We start from the raw sequence: 22692 nt of genomic DNA, 5'->3' as shown, positions 1-22692 counted from the left end.
GTTTTTAACACATTTTATCTTGGTAGGCTGTCTTTATCTTTTCCCATTCAAATTCTGCCAGATTGGCAAGTTTTGAAATAGACTTTCAAAAAAAGAGGAAAATGTGATGTGCAATTACAGTATTAAGTGGTCTATCAAATGATAAAGCCTTATGGGTCTTCTGAAGGTAATATTGTTACAAATGATGGCTGAACTTTCCAGTCACCTCTAAATGTCTCATATCGCAAGGAAACGTGATTACTGTCTATGTCAGGGTGTGTAATTAGGTGTAGATAGGCCAGATACTACAAAAAATTACAAGGCAATTTTTTTTTAATAATAAATGGTAATTTAAAAGCCAAGGAGTGACTGTTAGCTTTGTGAGAAGATTCTTTTACAGTAAAATCACATCCAGAAAGGTCATGGTTTGTTAAGCTCCCCTATTTTACTCTGTGCTATTATGAACCATTTTCACAAAGCTGTTTCTCTTTGAATTTGAGGGAAAAAAATTTTTTTTCAATGTGTTGAAATTATATATATATATATATACATATATATACATATATATATATATATATATATATATATATATATATATATATATATATATATATATATATATATATATATATATATATATATATATATATATATTCACTTTGTGATTCCTTTCCGAATATAATTTATTTTAATAATTTTAAGTAATTATGGACCTGGCCCACTGATTTAGAACCACTGCTATAGAGGTACATGGTAGACTATGAAAAAATCCATGCAGTTTTACCGACAAAAGCAGTAAACAAAATTGTCACACCATCATATTTTTATGAATATCTATATAGCTGTATAGGTGAATAGCTGTACAAAGCCCTGTGACTTTTTTGCTTTTATTGCTCAGGCTGTGCATAGAATTAAATGTGTCATGAGATAAGAGATGAAAGCATTAGAGTACATGGTTAGATAAAAGCAGAAGAGGTCTGACGGATTCCTTTAGTGAACACAGTATCGCTGTTAAACGACTAGAGCTGAACGTTTTAACATTTTAAACTGTATCTTACATTACTGATCAATTTAATGCAGTTAAACTGCTTTTTAACATGAATGCCATTGGCCTGGTACTTGGCGTTTAGCTTTTAAATAACAAAACTTGTAAAACACCACTTAGGTGCTGTATTAATTATTTTCAATTCAGCGTGTGTGATTAAGCCAGCAAAACAGTTTGGAAAAGGTTTATAAAAATGGTAATGTTGTGTTGATGTCTGATTGAATATTTTATTACAAATTATTTTTTATTAATGTGCTAATATAATTGGAAAACATGGTGTTTGGAATTGTATTAGTGCACGTGTATTTACTTACAGTGTTCCGGAATCTCATTGTCCAGCAGTGTAACATATATTACCTCATACAAAATTAAAGAGCTAAAGATTTTTTGGAGCTCAAAACAATAACACTGCACTAAGGTTAAAACTGCATTCATGTTTTCCGGTCTTATGCAGGGGAAAAACATTAAAAATGCTCTGCTGTGTGGACGTCTCTAAAGATGTGGCTGTTCAAAAGACCCTGAACAAAGAAAATCAACAAATTAATTATTAACGCACCCACAAAGGACATGCTGTTACATAAAGCTGTCAAGAATAATCCACTACTACACATTATAAACTCAGAGGGCAAATGCTTCTGCATATGTGGACATGACTACAGAAATAAAGTATGGCAGATATGCATACTGTGTGCAGTGTATGCCTGATATATAAAATATGGCTTTTGCCTGCAGAAAATGTGACTTGTTATGAAATGCTGCATACCTTAGTGCAAAATGTGGTACATTTTGGTCTAGCACTTTTTGTGGTAAACATATTTACTTCAAATGATGCTAAAAACAGCTTTTTCTTTTTGGGTGACAGACTCGATTAACAGACAAAGCTGAGCTAATATTTCATTCAAGTTTAATCCTCGTGTGAAATGGTTTTATATAAATGACGTTTTATCTGATTCCAAATGTGACATTTGACAAGAGTGTTAGCTGCAGGTATTTGAATAACATCATAGAGATATTAGCTCTTAAGTAGTGACTGCTTCGAGAAAAGCTTTATGACACAGAGCCATCTGCTGTTCATAACACGCTTTTGCAACATAAAACATGATTCCCAATCATGACGTCTACAAAAAATTAAATAAATAAATAAAAATCATCCTCCAGAACGTGCGAGTCAATTACCTATCGAGAAATTGGAATGTTCTGAGAACAGAAAAAAAGAAGAAAAAGAAATGGGTGGGTAATTGTATGCCTAGGTAAATATATCATCATAACATAAAAGAAATAGCAGGGAGTCATCTGCTAACACAACATAATTAACTTTTCTTATTGAACCAGGTTATCTTAAATTACTATGTGTACAGTAATTTCATAAAGTGCCTATACTGACCTTTAATATTATGGCAATTTGAAATTGATTGTATCAGTGTTTGACAGAATTCAGAATTTAAGAACTGATTCCCTGTCATGGAATGTGATAAATGTGAAAAAAATAAATAAAATCCTATCAACACAGTCACACACACACAAAACCATAATAATCACATAAATATTTATGACTAATTGTGTCTACTTTTGGTCATTAGCAGTAGTAGTAGTAGAAAACATTTTCTCCAAAAATAACTACTAGCCTACTTCTTTTCTGTCTGTCTAATATCTGTCTACATCACTGTGTACGCTGTGCATATACTAATAGGCAGGCCTAACTGATACTGAAAAAATTAACTATAATATTACAAACTACAATAACATCAATAAAGAACATGAATTTTTCTATAGTTCAGTTCGTATAGTTTTTGACATTACAACCCTGCATGGATTGGAATATAATAAGCATTCTCAATTTAATTCTGGAAGTTCTACTCAGATGTAGTTATTACTGTATTGATTTAGATTATTAATTTACTGACTACGATATTCAACTAAAGACCATTTCGTATATTTTGAGCAGAGGCTCTCTCCTGCAATGCTTCTATCCCAGCGTGTGGACTGAGCCCCCCAGTGGTTTACAGAGGTACTGCGGGTTTTCTGGATTACGTTTTTCTGTAAACAATCTTTAAAATACATTTTACATAGTAAATAGGCATATTTTCCTGATTGTATGCTTTACTGTGCTTTACTGATCATCTTAGCCTCTTGTACACGTCCTAAAACTATAAGTTCAAAACTAAAACGACAAACCCAACTAGTTAGAATGGAAACCTAGCGTTGTTCCCAAATACATCCACTAGAGGACACTATAAACATGATATTGACAGGAGCTCATTAAACTGAACTGTAGGTCTGTGTGAAACACTAAAGTATTTGGTCGTTGTATAGAGTTTTACAAATAGTAGAAATGAATGGAATAATATTTTATAAATCGACACATCAGTGGAAGTGACTCTAATGTACACATGGACTATGTGTGGACAACGGAGTTAGGAATATATGCACTTTAAAAACACTGTACAGCACTAAGTACAAAAGAGCATTCAAGCACCTTCGCCTCAGACAAGTTCTGATTCATTAATTAACAGAGTGAACAGTTCAATGTTCAGAAAACTAATATATAGGCTATTTACTGTAAATTACTGTGTAGAACCTAAAAAATAATCAAGACCTGGCAACCCTTGAGTCAACTCATGCTCTGTATTTCCTTGAGCTAAAAATGCTTTCGGTTCACCACGAGCATCAGATTCAATGATCTATGCTAAGCTACAGCTAAAGTGTTACCTTAGATAAAGGTAACTAAAGCTAAATGGATTCGAAAACTGTAAAACTCAACTGTTTAACTCTAGGGGAGTTGGAAAATGAGCCTATAAAAAAAAAAAGGAGGAGTGTTCCTTTAAAAGAACCTCATCATTTAAATATAGCTCAGGCTTGTCAAACACTATGTGTGAATGATGGACAATGCTCCCATTAACAAACTAGGCTATCACATTGTTCACAAACTTCCTGATTTTGTCCACCTTTCCTGTGGATACATAAGCCCAGTGGAGGTCACATAGGTCAATTTTCATTGCTTTAAGCACTTTTTTCAGAGCACTTTTAGTCCACCAAAACAATAATGTTGTAATATGGATGGTTAGCTTATTCCATTGTTTACATACATTTCTTCAGGGAAAATCATTGTTTGTATCCATAACGAATAAATAAATAAATAAATCGCATTTTGGTAGCTAAATTTACAGAAAATGATGTACATCAAGCCCCATTTACACCTGTTATTAAGATGCTTTTTCATGGATCTGAACACAAGAGATGAACAATTCACATTTATTATTGTTGCTCTCATTAATATTTTAATTTCTTACTTTTCCTTATGATGTAAAATAAATTATTTGTTGGCACTTTTGGTTTGCGCTTTGTCTCTTGCCACCTACACTGCCGCAAAGCTGGTCACAATCTCAATGTTACTAATTCATCACTATAAATTAAAAGTCATAACAGGTTGTTTAGACCTGGTCATTTTAAAATCTTATCAAAACTTCAAATAAACAATACCTGGTCCATCCAATTCTTATTATCATTCAATAATACAGCACATCTCCAATCTCAGATGAATTATCACACTGGAATCACTTTTCAGTAGGTTTCATTCATTAATATTAACATTAACTTACCATTAATACATAATACAACTGTTTATGTTGTATTAATCTTGTTTATATTAGCTTGTATAAATACAACTGTTCATTGTCAGTTCATGTTTTGAATTCATGAAAATGAACCAATAACTGCATTTTTATTAACTATTGTGAACAAAGATAAATAAAACACTGTAATACATTTGCCAATGGTTAGTTAAAGTATTAAAAAGTTAATAAATGGAACCTGATTGTAAAGTGTTTCCATTAATGATGCGGCTGTATAAAATTTTATTCAACATTTCTATTAATCTGTCAAATGCAAAAGGACTTTGCATGAATAAAGAAAGCAGGCTTTACTCAAGAAACTCTAATATTTAAATGTTTCTGTACTTCTATAAATTATCAAATGAGCTAAAATAATTGCAATAGTACTGAAATAATGAAAATTGTTAAAATAGAACTGCTGTCATTAAAGAATCTCCTCCAAATATCTTTACAAATCTTTCTTTATAAAACAACAAGCATAATGACAAAATAGATTTGCAAAAGTTCAAAATCAATAGTTAAAGAGAAAAAAACTCAAAACTCTTGCAACTCGGTGAATGTAGTCATGTGTATTAAAACATGAGTGTGCCTTGAGAGTCGGCACTCAGACACAAAAGTTCTGTATGCAATTGTTTTGATAGAGGGAAACAAGGTATATTTCTAGTGTAAATATTATTATTGTTCTTCAGATATTCCTCTTTTAAAGAAAAGGTTGGTGTTTGACCACTGAGTGTATAATTCATCAACTTGATCATGGAGCAACACTTATGTCCATGCTCCGTTCCCACGGCTCTCGGCTCCGTCCCACTTGTCACAGGCTTATAGGTTAAATGTTACCATGGCTTGCAATAGTGTGTGTACACATCCACCCTATAATGATCAAATCCCCTTTCTCAAATCAGGCTGTTCAGAGATTCCTGTCAGAATGACTTAGTTCTGCACAGTCCCCTCCCACGAGTTTATTGACAAGCAGAGCTCATCAGCATTTAAAGGAACAGGAAAAGGTTTTTTTACACTACCACTGAGAAATTTTAACCAAAGTATAGACTTTTCATTAAGACCCTAAAGAATAATTTCAACTTGTGGAAAATGGGCATCCAATGACATCTTTAAGAATATGATACAGAAGTAAATATGTATGACTTATCTGCCCCTTTATAAGTTGATATTTTGTTGTCCTGTCATAGACTCATTATTGGGCTTCAGTTGAATGGAAACTACCAGAATGGGAGCAGTATTTGCTTGGGAAAGGGAAACCGCCGGTGAGTGAGACTGGGAGATTGCTTAGACAACAGAAACTGAAAACTAGACAAGATCCCTCCCCTGCACAATGCAAGGGTAAACCACCTCAATAAAATTATTATTTTTACAGTTAGATAATCAAATGAAACGGTAATATTGAAATTGCTTTAAAATAAGTTTAGAATTGTTGTTTCCTTTACAATAAAAAAAGGATAATCCATATACAGTAGTGTGTAAAATAACATTTTTCAAGAAAAACTAATTTATCATTCTATTTCCAAACCATCTCCCTCAAAATGTATGTAACAGAAGCTGTATCTGAGTTGCATTATGCACTGCTAAGCATTACTAGTACCTTCAAGAACATTTTCTGATGTCCATCTTAAATCAAAATTCTTGTCTCAAAACAAGAAAATTTGTGTGCAAAAATGTTGCTTAAATGCATCCCATAAACCTCATCACACAAAGGCTCTCAGAGCACTTGGACTGTCCATGTGATAATTGCTCTTGTGTTGCCTTTCTGTTGAAGGGTCAGCTACTTTGGGAGTGTTGAGAGTTAAGTTGTCTGTAACTCTGAAAATGACACATTTGATTTGTTCTTAGACTAGTGGTTTTGGAATGCAGTCGTGAAACAAGCTCTAAAGTAGCTTGTATCTAACTGGGTATATATAACAAACATACATAGATTTTTTTACTTCGAATACATATACCGTTTAATCCTGGATTTTTATTTTTTTTTGTCTATTGTCCCTCCATGGAGGGAGAGATTGCAAACCGTGACCTAGCCTAATTGGATGATCAAACCAGTTCAGGGTGACACGGAGTGGCGGCTTGACAAACGCGATCATCTGGATCATGGTTGAGGAGGTGGTGGTTGGCAGTTGCCTTTCCTCCTCAGCTGGGACTCCTGCCCCTGAGGTCAGGTGATGGAAGCCCTTCATAGTTTTATTTGTTGTTTAGTCATTCAGAGAACGTGAATCTCAACAGGCATAATCAATAGAGCCCTTCAATGCAATGAAACATAAGCGAGTGACAAGTTTGATGGTTGTCAGTCAAGCAGAGATAAATGGCGTGAAGCTTAACCACAGCATGTTGAATTATTTAGAGAGGAGTTGCTGCAAAGGATCTGACTCGCCCCTCCTCTCTTGAAGATCAACTGTGCTGACAAATTGTAACACCATTCTTTTACAAGTTTTTATGGATTGAGTTAATGAATAATTCTCTGTTCATAGTTCTACCCTGGAACAACGTTTGTAGTGATTCTCCTCTATTTTGTCCTTTTAGTTCATTTTGCTTAGATAAAAAATAAATCTGTCAAGATGTGCTTGTTAGCTTTTGGACCAAATGCCTAAGGTTTTAACAAATTTTATCTCGGTAGGCTGTCTTTATCTGTTCCCATTTAAATTCTACCAGATGGACAAGTTTTGAAATAGACTTTCAAAAAAAGAGGAAAATGTGATGTGCAATTACAGTATTAAGTGGTCTGTGAAATGATAAAGCCTTAGGGGTCCTCTGAAGGTAATATTGTTACAAATGATGACTGAACTACCCAGTCACCTCTAAATGTCTCATATCGCAAGGAAATGTGCTTGCTGTCTATGTCAGGGTGTGTAAATAGGTGTAGATAGGCTAGATACTACAAAAAAAAGTCAGAAACCACTGGTATTAAAAAAAAAAAAAAAAAAACTAATAAATGGTCATTTAAAAGCTAAGGAGTGACTGTTAGCTTTGTGAGAAGATTCTTTTACAGTAAAATCACATCCAGAAAGGTCATGTTTGTTAAGCTCCCCTATTTTACTCTGTGCTATTATGAACCATTTTCACAAAGCTGCTTGTCTTTGAACTTGAGCGGAAAAAATACTTTTCAATGTGTTGAAATATTTAGATTCCACAAGTTTATATATATATATATATATATATATATATATATATACATATATATATATATAAATTATTTAAAAAATTTTAAGTAATCATGGTGCACAATTGAAAGTTTACTGAGGCCACCTAGTGGGCCCCGGCCCCCTGATTTAGAACCACTGCTATAGAGGTACATGGTAGACTATGAAAAATTCCATGCAGTTTTACTGCACAAAAGCAGTAAAAAAAATTGTCACGCCATCATATTTTTATGAATATCTATATAGCTGTATAGGTGAATAGCTGTACAAAGCCCTGTTACTTTTTTGCTCAGGCTGTGCATAGAATTAAATGTGTCATGAGATAAGAGATGAAAGCATTAGAGTACAATGGTTAGATAAAAGCAGAAGAGGTCTGACGGATTCCTTTAGTGAACACAGTATCGCTGTTAAACGACTAGAGCTGAATGTTTTAAAATTTTAAACTGTATCTTACTTTACTGATCCATTTAATGCAGTAAAACTGCTTTTTAAAGGTCCCATTTTTCGTGCTTTTTTGAATCTTTGATTGTGTTTACAGTGCAATATAACGTGTTCATGTTTCGCGTGTAAAAAAAAACAATATTTTTCACACTATTAACCTATCTGTATACCGCTGTTTTCACTGTCATAAAAACGAGCTGATGACTTCCTTGTTCTATAAAGTCCCTCCTTCAGAAATACGTAACGAGTTCTGATTGTGCCAGTGGTTCCTGTGTTGTGATTCGACGCATAGCGCATGCGGCCCTCCTGGAAACACGATTGGGCTAGTTTTGGACTAGTTTTGAGAAGCAAGTGGGCAGGAGCATGTGCTGGAGATGTACTTATAATCACAGGAGCGTTTTTACTGATGAGATGCACATGAAAATCAGCCCTAACATCTAGTTAACAAAGCTAAACAGCGTTGCCCTTTGTGTAATAAGTTACAGAAACTGTTAAACGCAACAACTTAATTAATAAAATACACTTACCGGTTGTGGTCCATAAACAACGCCTTCTCCAGACAAATGGAACTGCTCAATCTTTCAGGAATAATCTTTGTGCGAATCCGGCATTAAACTGATTGAGAATGAGGAAGTTGTCCTCAGCAAAATATGCTGCATATAGTTTTACATGTGGATTATAATTTTAAGAGAGTTAAACATAAATGGTAACCATTAATCTCCAAGTACAGCGTCCCTGGGAAGCCCAAAAAAGGTGATTGGAATCAGAGATGAAAATAACAGCGTTTCGACGACGTGGTGACAAACACAAATGCAGCTCTTCCTCCTTCTCGTTGGAGCGCAACAAGACCACGCCCCCTTTTTTGCTGTATTCATGTGGGCGGAGGTTAGTCAAAAAACTGTTTTAGTGATGTCATTACTGCAGGAACTAGAGGGATGTAGTCCAAACGGGTCGTTTTTAGTAGGCGAATTCTGTTAAATAAAATATCTCGCTTGACATTGAACTTTGAGCTTTAGAATTTTGCAGATAGTATTTATACTCTAACAACAAGATTACACACTAACTAAAGTTTAAAACATGGGATCACGAAGAACAGGACCTTTAACATGAATGCCATTGGCCCTGGCCAGTGGCGGCTCCAGACAATTTTGATTGGGCAATGGGAGGTCCTGGTCATTTCAATGGGGGTCTCATGAAAACCAACAAAAAATACAGTGGACACTGCTAATAACTGCATATTACTGCTACTAAACAACACAGCATATCAACTACTTTGTTTTTAATTAATTAATCAATTGAAGTTTGCAAACAATATGCTCAAACTTTAAAGGGTTGGTTCACCCAAAAATGTAAATTATGTCATTAATGACTCACCCTCATGTTGTTCCAAACCCGTAAGACCTCCGTTTATCTTCAGAACACAGTTTAAGATATTTTAGATTTAGTCCGAGAGCTCTCAGTCCCTCCATTGAAAATGTATGTCTTCTCTTCTGTGTCTGTTGTGAGCGAGTTCAAAACACAACAGTTCAATGATATCCGGTTTCGCGATTCGCGAATGAATCATTCGATGTAACCGGATCTTCTTGAACCAGTTCACCAAATCGAACTGAATCGTTTGAAACGGTTCGCGTCTCCAATACGCATTAATCCACAAATGACTTAAGCTGTTAACTTTTTTAACTCCCTCTGAACAGGGCCGTGCAGAGACCTTTGGAGGGGCAGGTGCTCAAAGTATAAAAGGGGCACATGGAACAAGGCTTTAAATGGTGCTGTTCAAAATATCAATATACAGCAATATATTGTGATGCATTCCTTGCTGATTCACGTATAGATATGGATGATTATGTATTGATACAGCAGCAAATGCTTTGATGCAGCTTTGAAAAAGAAACAATAGAGAAGACAATTTTAAGTTTAAAATAATAATAGCTCTGGGATTAGAAACTGAAATGTTTTAAATTGTCCCAACCTGATGGCTTTTTCTTCTCTGTTCTACAGAATAATTAAGAACAGCGGTTATAGTAAAAACTACAGAAAACACTTGTGCCTTTACATTTTCCTCTTTCTTACCAGCCTCTGTCTCCTGGCTTGCTGTTCCCTGCTCTCTTTCTGTCACTTGTGCCTCTACATTTCCCTATTTTTCTTCCTCTATCTCCATCTCCTCATTTGATCTATTACTTTCCACTCTCTGTCCATCTAGGAACAATGTTCAATTTACTATTTCAGGATTAATCTATTATTTTAACCATCACTACTACTCTTGCACCTAATCAATAAGTCCACCTTAAATGTTGATACAAAACATTAAAAAACTGATACACTGGAATATAGTGATTAATATTATTATTACTGTTGTAGTTGTCTAAAATTGAACACCTTTGCAATGTAAACAAATGACAGGCTACATTTGTTATTCATATCCTTCACACTGCACTTTGATGTCAGGATATTATGGATTTTTTATTGACATTGCTATTTTTACATTTTTTTTCCAGAGAGATATTATTGCTGTTGCTGTTGTAAACACTGTTGCTATTGTAGAAAAAAAATAGTTGCGTCCCATTTAAAATATAATTATATTTTAATTCCTTTCTGAATTGTTTTTATTTTTATAATGATAATTCAGAGAATGAGAAAATCTAAATAAGCCTTACCAGTGTTGTGATAATTATTTTTAAGGCACTCTACGTGTTAAAAAATAAATAAGTACTGTAATATAATAAAAGTTTAGTCAAATAACATAAAAAAGACCAGACCCCTCGATGCCTTTGAAACTTTTCTCCCTCAAACAGCACGCTAGTGTTACTTCTACACACAGCAATATATACAACATATCTGCATGTTCTCACATCACATCGTTCTTGTAAAATAAAAATAAGCAAATAAACATTAAAATCCCTTCGCTGGGAATGAAACACCACTTACCAGCTGCCACGGTGTTGAAAATATCCTCTAGCAATTAAAAAATGCGCGTGCGGCGTGAGGAATCGTCCCAGTCGGATGAGGTGGTCAGGTGAAAGGTCATCATGTTGGTCATTTTATTTACTAAATTATTATTAATAAATTGTACTAATATTATGGTTGGGCGTGGGCAGGCATTCACAAAAGGGAATGTTATTACAAAAAAAAAATCGAAGAAATTTTGCTTTGACAAAAGTGCACTTAATGGGCAAAGGAGAAGGTGATCAAGTGAACCAGTTGAAAAAAAAAAAAACGGTTCACCGGTTCTTTTGCGCTCGATGTCATTGGCGATGACTGCCCTTCATTCAAGCCTTCGGTTTACCCGCGCTTATAACATTAGCACACAATCAGTTCAGAATCAATCACCAAAAGATTCAGTTCGGTTCGTGTCAGTCTGCTTCACGCTGAATCACACGTGCGCAGTATCATCAGCTCCTCGGTTCTGGAAATCGGACGCGTCCGACAGAAACGGTTCTCGGTTCAGTGTACGAATAAATGTCGAAATAATAATTATTTATTATTGTTCTGCGTAGTTTGAAGAGAAACATTTTTTAATCTTTATCCCGGATATATATATATATATATATATATATATATATATATATATATATATATATATATATATATATATATATATATATATATATATATATATATATATATATATATACAGTGTTGGGAAGGTTACTTTGGAAATGTAATAGGTTACAGATTACAAGTTACCCTGTTTAAAATGTAATAGTAGTGTAACTTTTTCAATTACTTTATTAAAGGAATGTAACTAATTACTTTTGAGTACTTTTTGATTACTTTTCTAAATTTGTGAAAATTAAAGAATAATAAATAAAAGCATATACATCAACTTAAATACAGTTATCTAATAAGCATGTGACATATTCTGTGTAATAAACTCCTGAAACATTGGTGTTTTTTTTAACTGCTGTATCTCTGTATATGATGATAGTTTTCTCAAAATAAGTAAAATGCACATGACGTGACACAGAGCAGTTCTAGAAATTATGTTTATGTGCTCGTTTACTCCTATATTGAGGCGGCAGAGGTTGAAAACACTGCGAGCTTCAGTAGGCCTATGTGTAGAAAATGAAACCATTTCTTTGCCATTAATTTACAGGAGGGGCGGACTGGGAAAAAAAATCAGACTGGAAAATTCAAACTCATACAAACAAATTCATGGACAAAACTATTTTTTATCTATTTTTAATCTTTAATTTGGGGACATGCAAAATAATTAAAAGTTCTCTCCTGAACTGCACCTTCACTTTCATTTTTCTCTTCAGTTTCTTTATTTTGCCCTGTTATGCATCTCTCTCATGACTTTAATACTCAAGATTGAACAAAACTATACTTTACAATACAATACTCTACAATACTACAATATCTTTATAGAAAAATCCTAATACTGTACACGAGTCATATTTTTCCCTTACAAAAATTAACCATGCTTTTATTAGCCTATATAAAAGTAAAATAACCTTGTTTAATTTTTTTTTTTTTTTGCAAATGGATTTGTATTTATTTTTAAATAAATACATTTGTAAAATAATTTTACATTTTTGGTTATCACAGTTAAACAATAGTAACCATTTTTTCTGGATTTATAGTTAAAGATTAAAATGTTAATTTTCGTAAGGGTTGTGTTGTTGTCTGTCGTAGCTCCCCCTAAACCTATAAAAAAATCTGATTTTTTTTTTCAGCTAAATTACTACTGTAACATTACAACAGATAATAATTATGTCCTTTATATAGTATTTTGAGTGATGAATGATGAGCAACGTGCTGCTGCTTGATTAAATAAAATAAAAAAACAAAGACAAAAAAGCATCTTTACAGATGAAACTGACCTGAAACCCTGAACAGTAGTTCTGCTTCTCTGCTCCAGCAGTCCACTCTACTCTCTCTCTCTCTCTCTCTCTCTCTCTCTCTCTCTCTCTCTCTGTCTCTCTCTCTCTCTCTCTCTCTCTCGCATTGATTACTCGGAGTCTGATCCAAACCGTTTGGCGGAGCCGCGGAGAGCGCGCGAGTCATGACTAACACTTCATGATTTATTAGAGATTTAATTATCAAATGGCCAATTCGCAAATGATCGCTTTAGTACATTCGGCAGGCAATTATACAATAATGATATTAAATAGTTGGGCAAAATCGGCTGCCAGGTCACCGGGAATTGTCCCGGTTCTCCCGGTGTCCAGTCCGCGCCTGATTTCCACGGACACGCAGAATGTGCAAGTCATATATTGCACTTTTGGGGCTTAATATTCACAGACACTAGTCCATGTCATGTTTTGATTCAAGTGTACTGACCTACTTTTGATTTAGTCATCCAAAATGTGGCATATTCCATCCGCGTTAGGCATTCCGTTTTTATGACTGGATTCTACGAACCAGACTGTAGCCTATTTCCGCATCCCGGAAATTATTAGGGCGGTATGTCTCAGAATAGTCAGTGCAATTTGGGAAAGAAATCAGTTAAATCTGTATGTGGATGCGTGTAAAAATTCAAATGTAATCCCCTTTGTAATCGTTAAAAATTTCATAAGTAACTGTAATTTAATTACTCATTTTTTCGTAGTAACTGTAACTAATTACAGTTACAATAATTTTGTAATTAAATTACGTAACGCCGTTACATGTAACTAGTTACTCCCCAACACTGTATATATATATATATTAATCAGGAAGAGGGTGGGGGGTCAAATGGGGGGTCAAGGCGTTTTTTCAAGACCGGTGGCCCTGGCACTTGGTGTTTAGCTTTTAAATAACAAAACTTGTAAAACACCACTCTTATGCTGTATTAACTATTTTCAATTCAGCGTGTGTGATTAAGCCAGCAAAGGTATATTTTGTTACACATTAACTTAGATTAATGTGCTAATATAAGTGGAAAACATGGTGTTTGGAATTGTATTAGTGCACGTGTATTTACTAACAGTGTTCTGGAATCTCATTGTCCAGCAGTGTAACATATATTACCTCATACAAAATTAAAGAGCTAAAGATTTTTTGGAGCTCAAAACAATAACACTGCACTAAGGTTAAAAATGCATTCATGTTTTCTGGTCTTATGCAGGGGAAAAACATTAAAAATACTCTGCTGTGTGGACGTCTCTAAAGATGTGGCTGTTCAAAAGACCCTGAACAAAGAAAATCAACAAATTATTAACACACCCACAAAGGACATGCTGTTACATAAAGCTGTCAAGAATAATCCACTACTACACATTATAAACTCAAAGGGAAAATGCTTCTGCATATGTGGACATGACTACAGAAATAAAGTATGGCAGATATGCATACTGTGTGCAGTGTAAACCGGATACATAAAATATGGCTTTTGCCTGCAGAAAATGTGACTTGTTATGAAATGCTGCATACCTTAGTGCAAAATGTGGTACATTTTGGTCTAGCACTTTTTGTGGTAAGCATATTTACTTCAAATGATACTAAACAGCTCTTTAAAATATTCACATACCCTCTTTTTGGATGGCAGACTTGATTAACTAACTAGCATTCATAAACTGAGCTAATATTTCATTCAGGTTTAGTCCTGATGTGAAATGGTTTTATATGTATGACGTTGTATCTGGTTCCTAATGTGACGTTTGACAAGTGTATTCAGAACAGGTATTTGAATAACAGAGAATGATGAGCGACAGGGAAAATAGCTCTTAGGTGCTGACTGCTTTGAGAAAAGCTTTGTGACACAGAGCCATCTGCTGTTCATAACACGCTTTTGCAACATACCGTATAGCATGATTCCCAATCATGACGTCCACAAAAAAAAAAAAAAAAAAAAAAAAAAAAAAAAAAAGAATCCTCCAGAACACGTGAGTCTGACATATCGAGAAATTGGAATGTTTGTTCTGAGAACGGAAAAAAATGAGTCATCCAATTGCAATAAAAAACAAAAACAAACAAATAGCACGGAGTCACGTGATAACGCAACATTTACTTTCTTTATGGAACCAGATTATCTTAAATTACTATGTGTAGCCTACAGTAATTACATTAAGTGACTGAATTTAAGAACTGAGTCCCTATCATCGAAAAAAAAATCAGCACAGTCACAAGTTTTGTGACAAAACCATGATAATCACATAATTAAGTATGACTAATCGTGTCTATTTTTGGTCATTAGTAGTAGAAAACATTTTCATCAAAAATAACTGATACAGAAAAATTAACTATAATATTAAAAACTACAATAACAGCAGTTAAGAATATGAATTTTTCCACATTTCAGTCCGTTTTGGCATTATAACCCTTCATGGATTGGAATTTAATAAGCATTCTCAATTTAATTCTGGAAGTTCTACTCAGACTTAGTTATCACTGTATTCATTATTACCACTTTAGATTATTAATTTAATGACTACGATATTCAACTAAAGACCATTTCGTATATTTTGAGCAGAGGCTCTCTCCTGCAATGCTTCTATCCCAGCATGTGGACTGAGCCCCCCAGTGGTTTACAGAGGTACTGCGGGTTTTCTGGATTACGTTTTTCTGTAAACAATCTTTAAAATACATTTTACATAGTAAATAGGCATATTTTCCTGATTGTATGTTTGGCTGATTATCTTAACCTCTTGTACACATGTCCAAAAACTATAAGTACAAAACTAAAACGACAAACCCAACTAGTTAGAATGGAAACCTAGCGTTGTTCCCAAATACATCCACTAGAGGACACTATAAACATGATATTGACAGGCGCTCATTAAACTGAGCTGTAGGTCTATGTGAAACACTAAAGTAGTAAACGTAAATTTGGTCGTTACATAGATTTTTACAAATAGTAGAAATGAATGGAATAATATTTTATAAATCGACACAGCAGTGGAAGTGACACCAATGGACACATGGACTATGGAGCAAGGACTGTGGCCATATGCACTAACTTTTAAAAACACTGCACAACACTAAGTAGCCTACACAAGAGCATTCAAACACCTTCGCCTGATTCACTAATTAACAGAGTGAACAGTTCCATGTTCAGAAAACTGCTATATATATATATAAAATGCTATATATATATATATATATATATATATATATATATATATATATATATATATATATATATATATATATATATATATATAAAATGATATATATATATATATATACTATTTACTATAAATGACTGTGTAGAACCTAGAAAATAAACAAGACCTGGCAACCCTTGAGTCAACTCGAGCTCTGCATTTCCTTGAACTAGAAATGCTTTCGATTCACCACAAGCCTTTCACTTTCTCTTAACAGTGGAAGTGTTGAGTACGCGTTGTTCAACTAGTTATTCAAGTTCAACTAGTTATTTTCGCTCGATGAGCTTTAAAAGAGCTCTGAGGGTTTTGTGCTGGGGTCTGTATAGGTTTTTTCGTGCTTTGCCTGCTTTGGGTTGGCGTGTTCTTAGTAAATTTAGTTTGAGATTTACTCGTCAGATTAACATGTCAGGTGATGAGTGCGAGTATGACTCTACATGGGAGGATGGAGACGAATATAAAAAACACAGGAAGAAGGTATGTTTGAACTACTAATATTTACTTTTTTCCCGGGTCTGGATTATAAAACATTCATTCACTGAAATGTGTTTAGGTGCGTTAGGTAGGCTGTACCATAGTATGCTATTTACGCTTTCTATTTCTATGAATGTGAAACGATTTTACACACACCTGTCTCATTTTGGGATTTCTGGGTGTGTTTACAGAACGTTCACCACTATGGAGAGAGTCGCAGGAACATGTTTGCCGCAAGGGACATGCAAAAATTTCGACATAGTTGCCGGGTGAGTTTCATTACCTTCAAATAAGAAGGTGGGGTAAACTGTGCCACTCTTTAATGCGTTAGTCCTTTTCTAGGCAAGGAAAAAGAGAAGCAGGAAAAAAAACCTAATATGCTGTTTTATTTGTATTTCTAACCTACAGTAGAAGAAAGCAAGCATGCGAAATTTCACTTTTGGAAAAGAAAGTTTCTGAATAGTGTCAAGGTGCCAAACAGTGACAACAGCGCATACTAGGGTCACGAATACGATGGTCACAGTCAAAATTTGGAATAATAATGGCAACCCTTACGAAAATTAGCCATGGTTTTGCTGTACTAACCATTGTTTAACCGTGTTGTTTGTAGTAAAAGCGTTTTTTTTTTTAGCAATACTCCCAAAAAAAAAAAAAAAAAAAAAAAGAGATCACTACACATTTGCTGTAATATACATCTGTGGTTAATTTGTGTAAGAGAAAAATGTGTACAATTTCCTATATTAACACTATGTCTTACCTATAGATATGTACATATCTATGGTCTTACCCCACTCTACAAACTGACATGCCAACTCACATTACTACATTGAAACAAATATGAAAAACATATACTGTAAGGCAAGGCAAGTTTATTTATATAGCACATTTTGTACATAATGGTAATTCAAAGTGCTTAACATAAAAGAAAGTAAAATAGTCATGAAGAAAAATAATATAAAAATAAAAACAAGCAATTTTATAACTTTGGAAATTATTTAAAAATGGACTTATTTAAAATGAATTTAAAACAGTTGAAAATAAAAAAGGATTTGACCTAAAATACAGTGAATATGTAAAATACAGTGAAATCGTTTCTGACATCACACAGTGCTCATTCAATAAATGCACAGCTAAACAGATGGGTTTTGAGTTTAGATTTAAATGTGACTAGTGTTTTAGCACATCTGATCTCTTCTGGAAGCTGATTCCAACTGCGGGTGGCATAGTAACTAAAGGCGGACTCCCCTTGTTTTGTGTGAACCCTTGGTATTTCCAACTGACTCGATCCTAATGATCTGTGTACTCTGTTAGGTTTATATTCAGTGAACAAATCTGCAATATATAGATGAGATGAGTATCTAAATCACACAACAGGACATGCCTAAATGTTGCCAAGATCTTCTAAGCTAAAATCTTACAGCTTTAATTTGTTTCTGACTCAAGGGCTTGGATAATATTAGTGATGATGATGATGGTGCTGGTGAACAAGATACAGTAAGTAAAATTTCTGCCATTACACTCATAATTAGCCACATGTCAGTGTACAGTGTTAGAGTATTAACTGCACAAAACTTGTTTGACAGCTCACTAAGCAGTCTTTATTTGGAGAAGATAATTGATAATGGGTTTGTGTAGTGTTATTATTAATGTTGTTGTTGTTGTTTTTAAGGACTACTTCTATAACCTAGAATTTTACCGTGGTAATATAAGATCTTCCCCTGATGGTATGGCATTGCACTCATTCTATAGTAAAATCACAATATTAATGGTTTTCATTTAGCTGTTACAAGTGTTATTCAAGGAAGTGCTTTAACATATTACTTTTGTTTGTGCAGAACTTTACATCAGTGATTTTCACCAGCAGTGGCAGGGTCAATATGAATGGCTGGAAGATGTCCACTCCTACATTCAATGGTTAGATCCTGTTCCACTTCATCCAGGAGTTCTAGTCAACACTGTTTTTTGTTTTTATGTATGTTGGAAGTGTTTGAATGGCCATCATTCAACTAACCATTTTAAAAACTTTGCAGGTTGTTTCCAATACAAGAGCCGGGGGTGAATTGGAGAGCACATGTGCTCTCGAAAAAGGAAATAAAGGTCAGTTTAAAACATTCACTTGACCTCTAGTGGATTTTCAGATTTGTTTACCAACAATATTAAAAAGTATCTGTCTGACAGGATTTCTCAGGAAATATTCGTCTCCTTTTAGAAGCAGGTTACACTATAATGAAAATAGAGAACACTTAAATTAGTCTTCTTCATTTTTTTCCAGCTTTTCCGTAAAGACGAAGAAGCAAAGAAAAAATTGGTGCAATCATATAAGCTCATGTTGGATTTCTACGGTATACATTTGACCGATGAATCAACAGGAAAGGTGACTCGTGCTCCTAACTGGAAGGACCGCTTTAGAAACCTGAACAGGTTTTTACTGTCATATTTTTTTTTTATTTGTTGCATTTCAGTTGATGTTGTTTCAAGACTTTTATGACTTTCCAGTTGCTACATAATTTTTCCTTTGATTTTTCAGACATACACATAACAACTTGCGCATCACACGCATCCTGAAGTGCTTGGGGACTCTAGGATTGAAGCATTACCAGGCACCTCTGGTCAGGTTTTTCCTCAATGAAACTCTTGTCATGGGAGAGCTTCAAAATGTGAAGAAAAGTGCATTAGATTACTTTATGTTTGCTGTATTGGACAAATCAGACAGAAGAGAGCTGGTTAAATTTGCCTACGAGCATTTCAATCCTCAGAAAAACTTTGTCTGGGGTACCATGAAGATTCTGTCAGGTCAGGTGGATAAACAAAACTGCAAAAACGAAAACATGGACCAGCCAACAGAGAATAATAGTAGTAATGCAGAAGATCAGCAGAAAAGGGAGAATCTCCATGAAAGCAAACACAAAACTAACAAAACAGACACCAGTCATCCTCTTAAAGAGATGCAAAGTAAAAAAGATAACCAAACTAAAGATGAGCAAGTTACTCCAAACACATTGACAGAAACAAATAGTGAAAATGAAAATGAGGGTGTAGTAAAAAAAAAAAATCAAGATTTGAGTGTTGGGGTCGGTGAAGATAATGAAAACACACCATCAGCAAACAAGTCTCATGGTCATGGTGCTGTTAGTGGTTCTCACCAAACTGAAGACAAGAGAAAAAAAGATCACCAAAATAACGATGAGCCAGCTATTCCAAAAAAATCAACAGAAACAAATAGTGATCAGTTGGAAAATAAAGACAGACAATGCAGCTCAGAAAATGGGGATGTAGTAAAGCAAAATCATGAAATTAGTGTAAGTGATGATAATGAAAACATAGCACCGGCTAACAAGTCTCATGATCATGATGCTTTTGATGGTTCTCACCAAACTGAAGAGGGGTCTGTATGTCAGGTGCATGATGAAAAATTGAAGGATGAAACTGAAGATAAAGGATTACAAGATAACAAAAAAAGGTTGAATCCCCATGAGAGCGAACATGAGGATAGTCATTCTCTTGAAGAGATAAAAAGTACAAAAGATCACCAAAATAAAAGTGAGACAGTTATTTCAAACAAATTGACAGAATCAAATAGTGTCAATGTTAGTGATGATAACAAAAACACAGCACCAGCGAACAAGTCTCATGGTCATGATGCTGCTAGTGGTTCTCACCTAACTGAAGAGAAGAGAAAAAAAGATCACCAAAATAACGATGAGTCAGCTATTCCAAAAAAATCGACAGAAACAAATAGTGATCAGTGGGAAAATGAGAGCGGACAATGCAGCTCAGAAAATGGCGATGGAGTAAAGCAAAATCATGGAATGAGTGATGATGATGGTGTCGGTGTTAGTGATAATAATGAAAACATAGCACTGGCTAACAAGTCTCATGGTCATGATGCTTTTGATGGTTCTCACCAAACAGAAGAGGGGTCTTCATGTCAGGGGCATGATGTGGAAATGAAGGATGAAACTGAATATAACGGATTAGAAGATAACCAAAAAAGGTTGAATCCCCATGAGAGCGAACATGAAGTTGAAAAAATAGGGGCTAGTCATTCTCCTGAAGAGATGAAAAGTAAAAAAGATAAGCAAAATAAGAAGGAGCCAGTTATTCCAAACGAATCGACAGAAGCAAATAGTGTCAATGTTAGTGATGATAATGAAAACACAGCACCAGCAAACAAGACTCATGGTCATGATGCTGCTAGTGGTTCTCACCAAACTGAAGTGGGGTCTTCATGTCAGGTGCAGGACGTCGAAATGAAGGACGGAACTGAAAATAAACATGAAAAATCAGAAAATGAGCAGTAAAGGGTGATGCCAGTTAGTCCAAACAAATTGACAGCAATAAAAAATGACTTATTAGGGAGCGAATGAGAGCAGCTCAGAAAATGGAAGTGTAGAAAAGCAACGTCAAGAGATGAGTGATTGTGATGATATCGATTTTTAACACCAGCAAACATGTCTCATGGTGATGATGTTAGTGGTCCACATCAAACTAAAGAGTCTTCATGTGAGATGTCTGACACGTCTCATGGGGATGATAAGGATGGGTTTATGGACAAAAATATATTGTGATGTCCTTTATGAGTTAAGTTATACTGCTATTCTTAAAGATGACTGTTTTTTTTCTTGCTTAGCAGATTGTCATAAGGGAAAAAATAGCATTATAAAAGTACATATTAGGAAATGTAATATATTGATTTTTGTCTTTTTTATGGATTGTAGTGATGAATTGTTAATATACTGATAAATTGTTAATTGTTAAATTGCTGTTAACTGCTAAAAAGTTTAATTTAATCTCTTCACCGACAAAACATCGGTGACATCTTCACCGACAAACATCAAATGAAGCATATACAGTAGCTGCACTATAAAAATGATCATCAGTAAATGTTAGATTTGTGAGTTTTATGATTTTGTCTACTATGATTAATTATTTTTTGAAAACACTCAAAATTGGAAATATTTTTAAGTTCTCTATGCCTGAAGTTGAAGTGTGAGTTTAAAAAAAGTTAAATATTTAATGAATAAAATGCTAAAATAAAGCCTGTTATAAACGAAAATAAATATGTAATGGAACTCAAATGAATATTATAGCTGTTTAAAAGGTTTTTGGTTTGTTTAAGAATTTATTTTTTATTATTAAGATTTCTACTGCTGAAGCAAATAAATGTTTTCCCACTGATAAAACTCTGCTTTTACTGATGCAAATATGCTGCTAAAAAGAGCATGTTATAAACCACACTGAACATATTGCAAAGAGGAGTAGATCTACATGTAATATCAAATGAAATGAAAAGATGATCGATGAAAAAGGTTTTTCGAATATTCTCCTAATGATTTTAATTAAAGTTTGATCCTGCAAATAGCAAAAAAATATGTGCCAGATTAGTCTATACTTTCTTTTAGATTTTTTGTAACCTGCTTTTCGCCTAAGCCTGAACATAAATGTAAGACATGCCAACCCTTGAGTAAACCCTGGAGTTGTGTCATTCTTGTTGATCTTCCGCTTTAATTTGATCTTGACAGTGGGAAGGGTTGAGCACTTTATAGGCATGTAGAGTACGTCTGCTTTATGTTTTTATATTTAGACATGAACTTGGCGTTGTCTTAGCAACTGGGCCTGGGTTCACGAAACATTTAACTTTTTCAGCAGGAAGCAAGTAAATAAATGATTTGTATTATTTACAAATTACAATTGTAGATCAGACAGTTATCTACTGTATGACTATGACTTTATTAATAAAGTTTTCTGATTGATTTTATAGTCACAAGCATTCAGAAATCATGCCAAAGAAAATTAAGCAGTTTTTTATGATAAAATCATGGTTTATTTTTTAAAGGGTTGTGATGTCCACATGTTTGTTTGTTGAAGTAATTACAGAGGCAGTATCATCTATAGCAAAAAGGTGGCCACAGATTAAAGATTGAATTAATAAAGAAGTGGATCTGTGAATGAAATGCTTGCTCAATAGCCTGTTA

The 22692-nt window shown here is 34.2% G+C and overlaps 1 protein-coding gene across 2 annotated transcripts; it reads left to right on the top strand.

Moving 5' to 3' along the window:
* The first annotated feature begins 16406 nt into the window (after positions 1-16406).
* LOC132126394 (opioid growth factor receptor-like) lies at positions 16407-21524 on the top strand. Of its 2 annotated transcripts, XM_059537619.1 has the most exons (9): positions 16407-16720; positions 16909-16986; positions 18161-18211; positions 18387-18441; positions 18553-18631; positions 18748-18814; positions 18990-19138; positions 19245-19669; positions 19703-21524. In XM_059537619.1, exons 1-9 carry the CDS (start codon positions 16526-16528, stop codon positions 21016-21018), a joined length of 2415 nt encoding a protein of 804 aa, XP_059393602.1. In that variant the 5' UTR covers positions 16407-16525; the 3' UTR covers positions 21019-21524. The 2 variants fall into 2 exon arrangements, with proteins under 2 accessions (XP_059393602.1, XP_059393601.1); XM_059537618.1 differs by having other exon boundaries at positions 19245-21524.
* Positions 21525-22692: the final 1168 nt, after the last annotated feature.

This window comes from Carassius carassius, chromosome 44 (genome assembly GCF_963082965.1).
Source record: "Carassius carassius chromosome 44, fCarCar2.1, whole genome shotgun sequence".
NCBI classification, from domain to species: Eukaryota; Metazoa; Chordata; class Actinopteri; order Cypriniformes; family Cyprinidae; genus Carassius; species Carassius carassius.
This window is presented reverse-complemented; position numbering and strand designations above follow the sequence as displayed.

Excerpts from the sequence above, each read along its gene's own strand:
- LOC132126394 (XM_059537618.1), top strand. The coding sequence starts at position 16,526 with ATGAGCTTTAAAAGAGCTCTGAGGGTTTTGTGCTGGGGTCTGTATAGG. Across the intron at positions 16,987-18,160 it reads AATTTCGACATAGTTGCCGG|GGCTTGGATAATATTAGTGA; the intron begins GTGAGTTTCATT and ends TTCTGACTCAAG. Across the intron at positions 18,442-18,552 it reads TATAAGATCTTCCCCTGATG|AACTTTACATCAGTGATTTT; the intron begins GTATGGCATTGC and ends TTGTTTGTGCAG.